Source organism: Schistocerca americana, chromosome 8 (genome assembly GCF_021461395.2).
Source record: "Schistocerca americana isolate TAMUIC-IGC-003095 chromosome 8, iqSchAmer2.1, whole genome shotgun sequence".
Lineage (NCBI taxonomy): Eukaryota > Metazoa > Arthropoda > Insecta > Orthoptera > Acrididae > Schistocerca > Schistocerca americana.
This window is the reverse complement of record NC_060126.1, coordinates 99,163,117-99,179,057: the sequence shown is the minus strand read 5'-3', so window position 1 is coordinate 99,179,057 and position 15,941 is coordinate 99,163,117. Positions and strand designations below refer to the sequence as shown.

Genomic DNA, 15,941 nt, shown 5'->3' with positions numbered 1-15,941 from the left:
GTGGGCTTACCATGGTTGGTAGGTGGAAGTTTGTTTGAGGAGCCACTGGTTGCGCCAATACTTAAATGGTTTGAGGTAGAGATGAAAGGACTGGTGAGATTTCTTTAAGGTTTGGGTCAAGGGCTAGAAAACCAGTGTTGTCGTCGTACAGCAGCATATGCTCAGCAGGTCGTGGCCTCCTCATGTTAGCAGTGTAAAGCGGACAGAAGCAGGGAGAGGATGGAGCACTGCGGCACTGCTGTAGTAGAATGGAAGTCACAGGAATTGCTGTTATTCATCATGGGCGATTGGGCAGAAAGAAGATCGACCAGTTTTGTTTTCTACTGGAAATTTAATACAATGATTTCAGCTTAATATAGTTTCTCTGTGTAAGAAAAAAGCAGGAATTTTGTCCGAAATCCCGTCTACGTAATAAGGATGGAGCCGTGGTATTAAGGGTAGACCATGCTGTTCCAGAGCCGACGTGGAGACCGACAAGCTCTCGCTGGTGGCAGAAGCGCCGCACATCCTGTTCGAGAGCGACTACGATATGCTTGGCAAGTTCATCGAGGTCTTTGTAGTGGGATCCGGCAAGTGCAAGTTCGTCTTCGGTAAGCACTGCTCGATTTGGTTCTTGACGTTGTAAGTGGATTCCTGTACCAGCCAGCGCCGGCTCTAGGAGGCGATGGAGGGGGGAGGGGGGGGGGGGAGGGCGAAGGACGGGGAGAGGTGGGTCTCACAGCCTTAAATTTTAATATGGCTCCAAAAGAATGAACTAAACAGAGCAATGAAACTTTATACATAAATATAAGTCAAGACAACCAATAATCTCTTCAGTCAAGATGCACAGCAGTCTAAAACTCTAGAGGAAATCGCCCTAACATATCCTATACAGCAATTTTAAACATCCATAGTAGTATCGCTGAGGAAGAAACTTTGTAGTAAATAAATAATCAGTAAAATACGCAACGTAAACGTTTCACTTCTGTTTCACTGACTGGTGCCCATATAATGATCTGGTTTTGAGACTATTCACGTTAGAAAGATGTATGAGTTAGCATGATATGTGAAAATAAGAAGACAAGCGTGAATTACTTTATGAAAAAGGTTTACTGTGTCTGAAAAGGCAAGAAGCTAAGATTTTCGGAGGCACGTGAAATTTAATCACGGTGCAGCAAAACCCCTGGGGCGGGCCCCATAGCAGCGAAACCCACCACACTTCGTCTCAACATCGAGACAGACTGTAGGTGTATCATCTACGCTGTGAGCATTCAGATGCACAGAGCAGAATTTCTTTCTCCAACATATGTTGCCTCCAAAGTTATGTTGCTATGGCGTGGTGTAATGTTTGATAAATAAAATAAAATGTGGAGCGTGTGGCCCCCCATCGACTGGGTTTTACTCGCCTGCCTCCCTGGTTGCTCCAGAGGCCCAGCGTCCTTTTAGACTTGTCGGAATACCGGAGGAGCTGCACTCCTGCGTTTGTTTTTACCTCCTTATTTTCCGATATTTTACACCAGCATCCGGACCATGTACCAGTATTTACGGATGGCTCTAAACAGGGGGACTCTGTTGGTTGTGCTGTTGTTTTCCCTGATCGAGTCGTCAAGTTACGGCTTCCTGCGGCGTTTACCATCTTCGATGCCGAATTGTTTGCGATCCTGCGGGCATTGGAGCAGATGAGATGTGTTTCCAGTCGTAAGTTCCTCATCTGTTCTGACTCCCTGAGTGCCCTTCAGACCATGCAACACTTGTACCCAGCGGATACGGTCGTCCAGAACATCCATGATGCCCTACTCCACCTGCAACGGCAGGGGAAGGAGGTTTCTTTCTGCTGGGTGCCGGGGCACGTGGGTATTAGGGGAAACGAACTGGCGGATGTGGCTGCCAAAGATGCATGTTCCCTCCCTCACGTTGTTGAATGTGCCGTCCCCCTCCATACTGTTACCTCCCTTTTGCGTTTTCGTGTTATGCGTCAATGGGAAGAGGAGTGGCTGGCAGTTGGTGAAAATAAGCTGCGTTTGGTCAAGGCCACCACGCGGCCATGGCGTACGTCCTACCAGTCATGCAGGCGGGATGAGGTTCTCCTCACTCCCCTCCGCATCGGGCACAGCCCCTTAACGCACGGTTTTTTACTCCGGCGGGAGGACCCCCCAATCTGCAGTGCTTGTGGCGTCCAGATTACTGTCCGCCACATTTTACTTGACTGTCTTTTATTCTCTGACCAGAGGACGGTGGTTTCTTTGCCACCGGATTTGCCCTCTATTTTGCAAGATGACGCAACGGCTGTGGTTAAGGTCTTACGGTTTTGTGTGTCCAATTTGTTGCCTCGGATTTTAGGGAGAGGGTTTTAATGTGCTGCTGGGTGACTGGCTCACTCAGGTTTTAGGTAAGAGGTCCGCCATTCACGATTACCTCCTTGTTTCCCTTAGGTTTCTATTCTCTTTTCCTTGTGTTTCCTTTCCTTTTTAGTGTGTTCCTTCTCCTCTTGTTTTGCCTCCGTTTGTGAGGATTTGGAACTGGTCAGGTCTGTGTCTTTTAGCCAATCTCCTTGTTCGCTGTTCGTCTTAGTCCCTTCACTGCATGTGTTCCTGTTTTTATGCGTTTGGGCGCTGATGACCCCGCTGTTTAGCGCCCGTAAATCTCAAACACACAATGTTTGATCTCAAGCGCTTTGCAGATTTTCTGTATCATTGCGTCGCTAGTGCAGACATATTCCGATCAAATGTGCCGTGGATTTGACACGCGCGTTCCATACGCTTCTTAGTAATTGCCATCCGATATCTAGAATGAATGTGATTTGAGGCCTTAAAGAAAACTATGCAAAGCATTTCGCTTGTTTGCGACAAGTGCCACATCCGATATGTCTATGATGTTTTTGTCGTAGGAAATAAGGAATAGGCACCACTACTTTTTTAATGTTTTGTACTGCTTTTGATGGCATTCCCAAATGTCTGTTTTAACAAATTATACTGCAGGCGTATTGCGATATGGATTTCTTATACTGCAAAGTGAAAGTACCCCGAAAAAATCTAATTATGAATGAAACTTAGTGTTTTACTTCATTATCCTTTACGTTCTATCCTCGTTCATCTACTCATACACGAAAACTAAAGTTTTGATCGCACATTCATATCCCTCACGTTAGAGCAGGTCAGTTACCTATTATGATTAGTATAAAATAAATAAAACAGTTTGTAAATCTGTGTAGTGTAGGGAAAATGACTCAGACTGTCATGTATAAATCTTATTTGCAGATAAAACTTCTAGAAACGTGTAGAGATTGAAGTGCAGACTGGCAGCACGCAACGGAATTTGTCTAGCACTTGTCTATAAATATATATCCGTGCAGTCTTGTAAATCAACCCTACAACTTTATCTCTTTGTTACACTGCGTCTCAATATTTGGCAACGCGTAAAGGTCATGCTTCTAGTATGATTATAAGCAGAGCTTTGTGAGCTTTATGTTACTTAACTATGTAATGTAATTTTTCCTGGTTTGCCTTCTGATTTCATCAGTAGCAGCAACGACTATTCACTATCCCTGTTGGTGATAAATTTGTGAAAACAAGGCATACATGCAATATTTTAGTTTTAGTCTTACGAGGGATCGTCATCAACTTGAATACATATTTTAACGAGAAAGAAAAGCACACACACATATATTTGATACCCGGCCCTAGCAACGGATACCGCTCGAAAATATGAGCCATGTTTCTCTCAGTAAGCAAATACGATCTTCTAGGAGTACAACTTTCAGACTTTCACGCACACCGGTTGTATGTCACTCACTCCTCCCCACTGCAGCCGCCTAACGCCGGAGCGGGAAGCGGGTGTACTTTAGAGTGACAACCACTGGCCTCCTGTCCACGTGATATTGAAGGCTAGGGAAGAGGGGGGGGGGGAAGATGGACACATTTTTCCAAGGTGTTTTGAAATATTGTTTGAGAACACGTTATTTTACGTGAAAAATTGTACTTAATATGAGAACTTATTATGCCAACCCCATATATCTATATGTTCAATATTATTTTAACCATAGCCTTTCACTGACATCATGCGCGCTGAAATGTGATGCCTTCGAATTGTTATACTGTTTTCAATATCAGTTGATGTATTACACTGTATTTCATTGCTACTTGGTCAATTTTCCCGCTTCGTTGACTCAGGTTGCAATCATCTGAGCCGGCCGCGGTGGTCTCGCGGTTCTAGGCGCGCAGTCCGGAACCGCGCGACTGCTACGGTCGCAGGTTCGAATCCTGCCTCGGGCATGGTTGTGTGTGATGTCTTTAGGTTAGTTAGGTTTAAGTAGCTCTAAGTTCTAGGGGACTGATGACCACAGCTGTTAAGTCCCATAGTGCTCAGAGCCAGCCAATCATCTGACGCTCGAGGGCTCCGAATTGTTGGTGTAACTATGTCTGTGCGTGAAAATATCTTGTTGTAATCGAGTTTCTAAGCACAGAAAACATGCTTCCAATCGAAATCCATAGAAGGATGAAGGCTGTGTACGGTGACGATTGTACCGACATCAGTAATGTGCGACATCTCCAGCAATCCGACGCGCTGGTTTCACTGTCATGGACAATCCTCCATACAGTCCGACGTCGCCCCATCTAATTTTCATCTGTTTCGAAAACTTAAAAGATATCTTCGAGGACTTCACTTTCCTACTGATGAAGTGGCGCCCGCAGAGGTGAAGTTGTGGCTCCGTCAATAAGTCAAACATTCTATACCGACAGTATCAACAAACTGACATCGCTTTGCGAGAAATGTATTCGTCGTCAGGGGGAATGTATTCAGACATGAAGAATGAAGAAGAAGACTGTTAATAAGGTTTGTCTTATTTAAAAAGCTTTAAGAGTTTTCACATAAAAAGTTCGGAAGCGTTACTTTACAGCATACCCTTGCATGTACACGCGGTGGTCATAAAACGCCTGAAACGCTTGTAAGACTGTTCAGCGTAGGTTATGCTGAGAAATAGTTATTAAGAAAAAATTCGATACGGTGCGCCGTTTCCGAGTTAACTGGCATTGAAGTTAGCCAGTCAGACAACTGCACGCGAAAATTCAAGCGGCCAGGCAGAATTAGTGTCAGTTGTTCTGATAGCGTAGATGACGTGCGCAAGACACCGCTCAGCCTTGGGCTCGTGTTCCATCTTTGCTACCGCCACACGTCCAGTTTTTGTATCTGTCTCTTGTTCTGTCTTAGGCAACAAAACAGAGCCGAGTGGAGGGTCTCAATCAGAGGCTGAGAACGTTCTGCGACCGTGTGGGCTGCAGATTCCTCGACTTGCGCCATAGGGTGGTGGGGCTTTGGGTTCCGCTGGATAGGCTACACGGGTATCAGGGGTTGGATGACGTGGACTGGGTGGTTTTTTAGGTTAGGTGGCCTCGGGTAACTACAGAAAGGGCAACAGCCTCAAAGGGTGCGGGGCAAAGTCAAGACATGTGGGGACCAAGCAGCAATCGGTATTGTAATTGTAAACTGTCGAAGCTGCGTTGGTAAAGTACCGGAACTTCAAGCGCTGATAGAAAGCGCCTTAGCTGAAATCGTTATAGGTACAGAAAGCTGGCTTAAGCCAGAGATAAATTCTGCCGAAACTTTTACAAAGGCACAGACGATATTTAGAAAGGATAGATTGCATGCAACAGCTGGTGGCGTGTTTGTCGCTGTTTGTAGTAGTTTATCCTGTAGTGAAGTGGATAGTTCCTGTGAATTATTATGGGTGGAGGCTACACTCAACAACCGAGCTAGGTTAATAATTGCCTCCTTTTACCGACCTCCCGACTCAGCAGCATTAGTGGCAGAACAACTGAGAGAAAATATGGAATACATTTCACATAAATTTTCTCAGCATGTTATAGTCTTAGGTGGAGATTTCAATTTACCAGATATAGAATGGGACACTCAGATGTTTAGGACGGGTGGTAGGGACAGAGCATCGAGTGACATTATACTGAGTGCACTATCCGAAAATTAACTCGAGCAATTAGACAGAGAACCGACTCGTGAGATAACATCTTGGATCTACTGATAACAAACAGACCCAAACTTTTCGACTCTGTAAGTGCAGAACAGGGAATCAGTGATCAGAACGCCGTTGCAGCAGCCCTGAATATGGAAGTAAATAGGAATATAAAAAAAGGAGGAAGGTTTATCTGTTTAGAAAGAGTTGAGTGTTTATGGAAAAAGTTCAAGGCAATCAAGGTACGTGCCTAGTAAAACTGTGAGGGACGGGAAAAAACCCATCGTGGTTCAACAACCAAGTTAGGAAACTACTGCGAAAGCAAAGAGAGCTTCACTGCAAATTTAAACGCAGCCAAAACCTCTCAGACAAACGGAAGCATAACGATGTCAAAGTTAGCGTAAGGAGGGCCATGCGTGAAGCTTTCGGTGAATTCGGAAGTAAAATTCTATGTACCGACTTGACAGAAAATCTAGGAAGTTCTGGTCTTACGTTAAATCAATAAGGGGATCGAAACATCATATCCAGACACTCTGGGATGATAATGGCATTGAAACAGAGGATGGCACGCGTAAAGCTGAAATACTAAACACCTTTTTCCAAAGCTGTTTCACTGAGGAAGACCGCACTGCAGTTCCTTCTCTGAATCCTCGCACTAACGAAAAAATGGCTGACATCGAAATAAGTGTCCAAGGAATAGAAGAGCAACTGAAATCACTCAACAGAGGAAAGTCCACTGGACCTGACGGGATACCAGTTCGATTCTACACAGAGTACGCGAAAGAACTTGCCCCCCTTCTAACAGCCGTGTACCGCAAGTCTAGAGGAACGGAGGGTTCCAAATAATTGGAAAAGAGCGCAGGTAGTACCAGTTTTCAAGAAGGGTCGTCGAGCCGATGCGCAAAACTATAGACCTATATCTCTGACGTCGATCTGTTGTAGAATTTTCCTTGACTTCCGGAAGGAGTTCGGAACAGTTCCGCACTGTCGCCTGATAAACAAAGTAAGAGACTAGTAATATCAGACCAGCTGTGTGGCTGGATTAAAGAGTTTTTAGCAAACAGAACACAGCATGCTGTTCTCAATGAAGAGATGTCTACAGACGTTAAAGTAACCTCTGGCGTTCCGCAGGGGAGTGTTATGGGACCATTGCTTTTCACAATATATATGAATGACCTAGTAGATACTTACGGAAGTTCCATGCGGCTTTTCGCGGATGATGCTGTAATATACAGAGAAGCTGCAACACTAGAAAATTGCAGCGAAATGCAGTAAGATCTGCAGCGGATAGGCACTTGGTGCAGGGAGTGGCAACTGACCCTTGACATAGATAAATGTAATGTATTGCGAATACACAGAAAGAAGGATCCTTTATTGTATGATTATATGATAGCGGAACAAACACTGGTAGCAGTTACTCCTCTAAAATATCTGGGAGTATGCGTACGGAACGATTTGAAGTGGAATGATCATATAAAATTAATTGTTGGTAAGGCGGGTGCCAGGCTGGTATTCATTGGGAGAGTCCTTAGAAAATGTAGTCCATCAACAAAGGAGGTGGCTTACAAAAAAATCGTTCGACCTATACTTGAGTATTCCTCATCAGAGTGGGATCCGTACCAGGTCGGGTTGACAGAGGAGATAAGAAGATCCAAAGAAGAGCGGCGCGTTTCGTCACAGGGTTATTTGGTAAGCGTGATAGAGTTACGGAGATGTTAAGCAAACTCAAGTTTCAGACTCTGCAAGAGATGCGCTCTGCATCGCGGTGTAGCTTGCTGTACAGGTTTCGACAGGGTGCGTTTCTGGATGAGGTATCGAATATATTGCTATCCCCTACTTACACCTCCCGAGGAGATCACGAACGTAAAATTACAGAGATTCGAGCGCGCACGGAGGATTTCCGGCAGTCGTTCTTGCCGCGAACAATACGCGACTGCAACAGGAAAGGGAGGTAATGACAGTGGCACGTAAAGTGCCCTCCGCCACGCACCGTTTGGTGGCTTGCGGAGTATAAATGTAGATGTAGATGTAGGAACAGGTTTGGCGACACCGTCTCTGGCGGGCCGCTTGAATCTGCAGGTGCAACGGCCTAATTGGCTAACTTCAATGCTAATCAACTCAGAAACAGCGTACCGCATAGAATTTTTTTCTTAGCCGTTATACTGCACCACGATCTGCCATGCAGCACCTTTACAAGCTTTCCAGTTTGTTCTTGACCACTCAGTATAGGCTACAAAATCGAAATGGATAAACTTCAGCAACTTTAGAATTTTTATCAAATGAAGTTAACGATTTCCGATTTATAATTTAATCGTGCCAAACACGTTGAAGCATCTGCTGCAAATCTACTTCACTTTAACAGCGCCACCTTTAAAATCCAAAGAGAAAATAGAGCACAACAACGATGTTAATAATTCAGTAGCGCTATCCTACTTCTTTAATGACAGTCGCCTTTTTCATTCATTTACACTGCATTTGTGAATTCAAACATGTTCAGAACAAAGAAATTTCTAGCGCCAGCTACAGGCTAGAAACCACGCTCTTTGACATAATTAAAAGATGCATATTACTGGTGTCAAAATACAATAGTCAGAATAAATGTTGGATATTGCCGAAACTTAATACTGAATGTTGTGAACCAGAAATATGTTATGATACCAGTATATCGGTTTGTTTGTAATGTCTGGTTGGTTGGTTGGTTTTTGGGATTGAAGGGACCAGAATGCTATGTTCATCGATCCCTTTTTCCGAAATTTCAAACACCCACACAGAATAAAAACGAACAATGGAAAAGACGGCAGACGACACAGGACAAGAAAGGCTTAGACAGAGACCAGACAAAAGGAATTAAAATCACACAGAGTGTGACAGTGGTTGGCCGACCATAGAGACAAAAAAGGAAAAGCCAACCACCGAGAAACACATTAAAAACTCAGTCTAAAATCCTAGGCCAAAGGCCGGACTCAACACAAAAAAAGACAAACAGATGAAGTGATAAAAGACCCCTGCCTGAATAAAAGGCAAACTAAGCCGGTCATGGCAGTGTCATCTGTTAAAAGGGCAGGGAGCGTATCAGGCAGCGCAAATGTCTGCCTGAGCACAGCTAAAAAGGGACGGGCCAACAAAATGTGGACCACCGTCAAAGCCGCCCTGCAGCGACATGGAGGCGGGTCCTCACGACGCAATAAATAACTATGCGTCAGCCGGGTGCGGTCAATGTGGAACCCACAAAGGACAACTGAGTCCCTGCAAGTGGCTCGCATGGATGACCGCCACACAGTCGTCGTCTCCTTGATAGCATGGAGTTTGTTGGGTGTGATCAGATCGCGCCATTCAGCGTCCCAAACCGCGAAAACTTTGCGGCGTAAGAATGCTCACAATCAGTCTCTGGGAGGCCAACGTCCAGAGATGGTTTACTGGTGGCCTGTTTGGCCAGGCGGTCTACATGTTCATTGCTTGGTATCCCAACATGGCCTGGGGTCCACACAAAGACCACAGAGCGGCCGCAACGGGCAAGAGTATGGAGGGACTCCTGGATAGATCGCACCAGACGAGAGCGAAGGAAACTCTGGTCGATAGCTCGTAAACCACTCAGGGAATCGCTACAGATAACGAAGGACTCACCTGCGCAGGAGTGGATACACTCTAGGGCACGAAAGATGGCGACCAGCTCAGCAGTGTAAACGCTGCAGCCAGCCGGCAAGGAACATTGTTCGGAATGGTCCCCTAGAATTAGCGAATAACCGACACGACCAGCAACCATCGAACCGTCAGTGTAAACAACGTCAGAGCACTGATACGTGGCAAGGATGGAAAAAAAAAGCGGCGGCGGAAGGCCTCTGGAGGGACTAAGTCATTCAGGCTCTGTGCCAATTCGAGCTGAAGGCGAGGGCGGGGCACACATCATGGGGCTGTACGCAGGGGGGGGGGAGGGGTGGCGGAAAGGAGGGGGAAGAGGGAAAACCCTAAGCCCGGAGAGAAGCTCTCTGATGTGGACCGCGATCTTACAACCCGACCGGGGCCAACGTTCTGGGAGATGGACGACCGACTGAGGGAACAGGACGTGATAATTAGGATGCCCGGGCAAGCTACAAACATGCGTAGCATAAGCGACCAGTAAACGTTGGCGCCGTAACCGCGGTGGAGAGACACCTGCCTCCACAAGTATGCTGTCCACAGGGCTGGTCCAGAAAGCACCAGTGGCAAGTCGGATCCCGCTGTGAAGGATTGGGTCCAGCACCCGCAACGCAGATAGGGATACTGAACCATAAGCCAGGCTCCCATAATCCAGACAGGACTGGATTAACGCGTGGTAGAGCCGTAAGGTGGCCCAGGAGCTGTATCAGGGCAAGTGGCTAGGGCACTGTGGAATTCCCACTCAGTGAATGGCACATTGTGGGATTCAGGATGGCAGGTGTGAAATGAAAGGCTCTGACATTCCCACCCGTTCTTTAATGGAGCTGAAGGCCAGTGGGTAATTCACAGAAGTGGAACTAAGAGCAAAATTGTCTGCTAAGCGGTTTGCAATGATGTCGGAGTCAGTACAAACCACTCCATTCATTGAGAGCGTAGGGATGCTGACAGGGGTCCGATAGCCTTAGAGGCGCCTAATCTTGGCCTAAACCGGCGATGGAGAGATATGGAGGTCAATGGTCGAGATATACCGTTCCGAGCTCACCCTCTTGTGTTGGCAAATGATACGGCGGGCCCGCGCATGGAGCCTTTTAAAGGCGATGAGGTTTTCTAATGAGGGATGCCCCTTGTGACGCTGGAGCGCCCGCCTGCGATCTTCAATCACCTCGGCGATCGCAGGCGACCACCAAGGCACAGTCCTCCGCCGAGGGGACCCAGAAGAACGTGGAATGACTGATTCTGTGGCAGTAACGATGCCGGTGGTGACCGAGTGAACCACCACATCAATGGCTTCATTAGAAAGAGGCACAATACCCGCAATAGAGGAGAACAAGTCCCAGCAGCCTTGTTCATAGCCCATCTGCAAGGGCGCACAGAAGAGTGACGCTGTGGCACTGACATAAAGATCGGAAAGTGGCCACTACCACACAGGTCGTCATGCACACTCTATTGGTAAGAGGCTAGGGCTGCAGATCGAAAGGTCGATTGCTGAGTAGGTGCCATGTGCAACACTGAAATGTGTGAAGGCACCATCATTTAAGAGGGAAAGGTCGAGCCTCAACCTGTTGCCACTGATCCAACCCACAGAGGGTTATGGGCGTTGAAGTCGCCTAGTAACAGAAAGGGGGGCGGCAATTGGGCTATCAGCGCAGCCTGGACATGGTGTGGGACATCACCATCTGGTGGAAGATAAAGACTGCAGACAGTAACAGCCTGTGGTGTCCACACCCGAACAGGTGTTTGTAGATGGATAGACTCGCTGTGAAGGGAGTGAAGGACATAGATGCAGACACCACTAGATACCCTTTCATAAGCTGCTCATTTCCTATAATAACCCCGATAGCCACGGAGGGCTTGGGTTCACATTGTCGGAAACCAAGTTTCTTGAAGAGCAATGTAGAGGAAAGGGTGAAGGCTGATAAGTTGTCAGAGCTCAGCAAGATGGCGGAAAAAACCGCTGCAGTTCCACTGGAGGATAATATTGTCCATGGCTGAGAAAGACGTGAAGGAACTGGGGACGCAGATTATGCCACTAGGTCACTTGCTACCACCGATTCAGTACCCGCGCAAGTGACATCCATTGCGTCCGAGGGTCCAGCATGATCCAGATCATCAGCAGACGCCAGAATCTCAACCTCATCCTCAGACGCTGAGCTTGTAGGAAGTTGTGGGATGGGTGCCATCACAATGTCTGGATGCTCTTTTCTGTTTCTCGCACTGTGCCTTTGGTGGTTCTTGCTGGAGGTCTTCACTGGGTCAGTAGCAGGGACGGACGATGACCATGAGGCCCTACAACCAGTGACCGGTGGTTGTTTCAGTCACTTGTGGGTGTCCACTTTTCTGCTGGTCTGAATTTGCGAAGGGAGGTCCCCAAGGGACCCCTTCCTGGCGAGAGGTGCCGAAGAAGTCTTACATGTCTCCGGCTGGGAAGTGGGAACTGATGTCCCTGATGGTTGGGGGGGGGGGGTGTTGCTCCTGAAGTAGATGGAAAAAAAGCAACGGGGAGTGAAGTGCCCCCCACAATCAAGGGGGCCGGTGGATTCTGATGAATCATAGAGCCAACTGTATGTGATGACATGGGAGATGGGAGAACCATTGTTGCAGCAGCATTGTTGGTTGACGTCATTGGCACAGGATGTGGCCTCTCATATTTGTGCTTTGCTTTGGTGTAGGTCAGGCGGTTTAGGGTCTTATATTCCATGATCTTCCGTTCTTTCTGGAATGCTTCTTCCATTCTTTCTGGAATGCCCGACAGTCCGGCGAGCAAGGGGAATGGTGTTCTCCGCAGTTAACACAGATGGGAGGCAGGACACATGGAATATTGGGATGCGAAGGACGTCCAAAATCTCGACACCTGATGCCGGAAGTAGATCAGGATGACATATGCCCAAAGTTCCAGCAATTAAAACACCGCATCGGAGGAGGGATATATAGCTTCACATCACAGTGGTAAACCATCACCTTGACCTTCTCGGGTAAGACATCACCCTCGAAGGCCAAGATGAAGGCACTGGTGGCTACCTGATTATCCCTCGGACCACGATGGACACGCCAGACGAAGTGAACACCTCGTCGTTCTAGGTTGGCGCGTAGTTCGTCGGACTGCAGAAGAAGATCCCTGTGGAATATAATACCCTGGACCATGTTTAAACTCTTATCAGTTGTGATGGTAACTGAAACATCCCCCAACTTGTTACAAGTGACAACCTCTGACTGGGCAGAGGATGCTGTTTTGATTAGAACTGTCTCAGAGCGCATTTTGGACAAGCCCTCCAACTCCCTGAACTTGTCCTCTAAATGCTCCACAAAAAACTTAGGCTTCGTCGACATAAATGATGCACCATCAACTCGTGTACAGATGAGGTACCGGGGTGAATAACGTGCACTGCCATCTTTAGCCATACGTTCCTCCCATGGAGTGGCCAGGGAGGGAAATGATCTCTGATCATATTTCTTGCCATTGAGGTTAGTCCTCGATCGCTTAGAGGCTGCTGGTGGAGCCCCACCAGCGAGAGATGATGTACCACGCTTCATTGCGCGTCATCCACCCTGATGCCACCCACTCCAACCAGGAGCTCTTCCCATGGGCGCCACTCAGCCACAGCAAAGACCACCTGGTAGGATGGCCTTTGCCGGGAGTCCTGATGCCCTAGAGGTATAGGCATCTACTCCTCGGCATACGTGGGGAGGTGGCAACTTAGGCATCAGCAGTGGGATCCCTGTATAGTTAGGGGGCTACCACCAAGAGCTTACATGACAACCCCACCACAATGGACTGGCTACCGTGCTGTATGTCGGGTGTCGAATATCCATGTATATCACGAGGGCGAAGATAGAAGTGCACAACGGAGGGAACGTATGCTACCTGAAAAACACTGCAGCTGATGTGACCGGAAGCTCGATGTAAGTCCAACTCCATGACAAATCGGGTGTGCCAGATCTTAGGGCAAGATGGATTTAAGATGCACCACGAAGGCGTCCTTTCCCGAATGGTACGCACTAACGGAAACTTTGGAAATGTAGCGGTGAAACCCCTTAGGGGACCATCACATTAAGGCTGAAACGTTGGAGACTCCTTTTAGTCGCCTCCTACGACAGGCAGGAATACCGCGGGGCTATTCTTACCCCCGAACCTGCAGGGGGGGTTTGTAATGTCATTCTTGCAGAAATAGTCTATGTTTCCATGGTGAGGGGCCAGTATGTGCAGTCTGTGGCAACCGTGTCACCTGTAAACATTGCAGCACTTGTGCTGTGCGTCATTTCGAGAGTTGTGTTGAAGTAGTATGGTTCTGAAAACATCAACGTACGATCAGAGACTCTGTATGCTCACTGTAATATAGCCGGCCGAAGTGGCCGTGCAGTTAAAGGCGCTGCAACCTGGAACCGCAAGACCGCTACGGTCGCAGGTTCGAATCCTGCCTCGGGCATGGATGTTTGTGATGTCCTTAGGTTAGTTAGGTTTAACTAGTTCTAAGTTCTATGGGACTAATGACCTCAGCAGTTGAGTCTCATAGTGCTCAGAGCCACTCACTGTAATAGGTGCATGTAACGTCACTGTGAATCGGTGGAACAATGGAACATGTTTCTAGCGACAGAATCAGTTGAGGATCATCACAGAAGTGGCCGCGGGAGAAAAACACTAGGTGTACAGGACCGATATCTGCGTATGACAGGAAGTAGATACCATCAACACAATGCAATACGTCTCCAAACTGCTGCAGGAGTGCAGGTGTCAACACAAACGATGCGATGTACGCTCCAGGAGCAGGGATTACGTGCCAGAAGGTCTCTCAAGGGATCTCCTCTACATAGGGTTCGGAGAGCGGCTCGTGTCGCATCGGCACGAAACCAGTCTTTGTGGACTAGGCAGCAGTGGGACACAACGCTCTTTCCTGACGAGACCCATGTCAGTCTCCATCCTGACACTACTGATATGTGTGAGAGCAACGAGGACAAACTTTACACCCTAACTGCATCATAGACCGGTAACAGGGCGGTTCCTCTTGTGTCAATACGTGAGGGTATATCTGGTGTGAAGTATTGGGACGACATCCTTGCACGGGTTGTGGCTCCATGGTGTGAACATATTGGAGCGGGATTCACGCTGATGGACGGCAGTGCACGTCCCAATCGTCAGAATATTGTTGTCACCTCTCTACTGGAGCAAAGAATAAGTAGGACGGAGCGGATTCCATATCCTCAAGATCGTAGATGCATTGAGATTGTATCGGCGCAAATATAAACCGAGCTGTTTACAATCGTTCTGCCCCACCAGGATCTCAAGTGCCTCAGAGGCCGTTGTGGATGAACGGGGCAATATCGACAGGCTTATCTGGATAATTTGGTAAAGCGAATGCCTAGCCGCGTTCAAAAATGTCTCCAGTTGCCAGGTAGGCCAGTTGGTTGACGACCAATGTATCACACAAGGTGACTCATGAAAATGTCGTGTTTGCGCTGGAATCTTTTGTGAGGTTTTGTTTTTGTTTTTTGTTTGTGTCTGTCAAATGTAAATGTGTTTATTTTCGTTATTTTTGTTTTCTTAGTTGACTATAACGACAGACAAAATCAGGTTTGTTACCTGTCGTGTCAAATGTTGACAATAAAGCCATATGAAACATTTATTTTGACCACTGTAGTACTGCACAGAACTCTTACTCGTTCCGCTGTACAGTACTTCACGCTCGGGCGGCCGCAGTGGGGTGGAGCGCGTCTCAAACAAACTTTGCTCATGAAAGTTTAAAAGCTGTACTTTCAGAAGGTCATAACTTCGTACTGTTACAATTATTTTTTCCGTGGCAGCGACTGCTGGGGAAGGTAACTTGTTAGTGTGCTTTATTCTCATTAAAATATTAATTAAAGTTGGTGATATTTTCTTGTGAGTGCAGAACGCAAACGAACAACGTTACGGCTGAAGTGATGTCACAATTTCCGTTTGATGTTGGAGGCATCCGTAGTGCATTACGCTCACGCCACAGGTGTCCCCGCTGATAGTACTTTACGCTAGCTCGCTGTAGCCCCGGCCGCTCGTGCACTCAGGACTTTGCTGTTGGCAGGTAACGTGACGGCGCAGCTGCGGCTGGAGTCAGAACGCGTGCAGAGGGAGTGCCACGTCCACTGGAGACCCCAGCGCTTTGCGCTGGAGGTCCTCAGCCTGGGATCCGCGCAGCTCAACTTCGGCGACCCCCTAATGATCGGTGCACTCAGTCTGGGTACGTTTCATACACTCTCAATTATCCAACCATCCTCGTACAACGCAACGTAACTGTACTTTACAATGATACTGCCGCGACGTAATGCGCGTCGCCGGTTCAAACCCGATTACCAGCAACTAACTAGTATTCTTCGTTTCTGGAATTCTCTTGAA

General features: G+C 47.5%; 1 protein-coding gene across 1 annotated transcript in view; it reads left to right on the top strand.

Annotated features, from left to right (window-relative positions):
* The window catches only part of LOC124545592, a 71,047-nt gene that overhangs the window by 42,654 nt on the left and 12,452 nt on the right, over positions 1-15,941 (top strand). The window contains exons 3-4 of the mRNA XM_047124540.1: positions 457-590; positions 15,631-15,786. Coding sequence (XP_046980496.1) covers positions 457-590; positions 15,631-15,786 — 290 coding nt within the window. The remainder of the gene's footprint in view (positions 1-456; positions 591-15,630; positions 15,787-15,941) is intronic.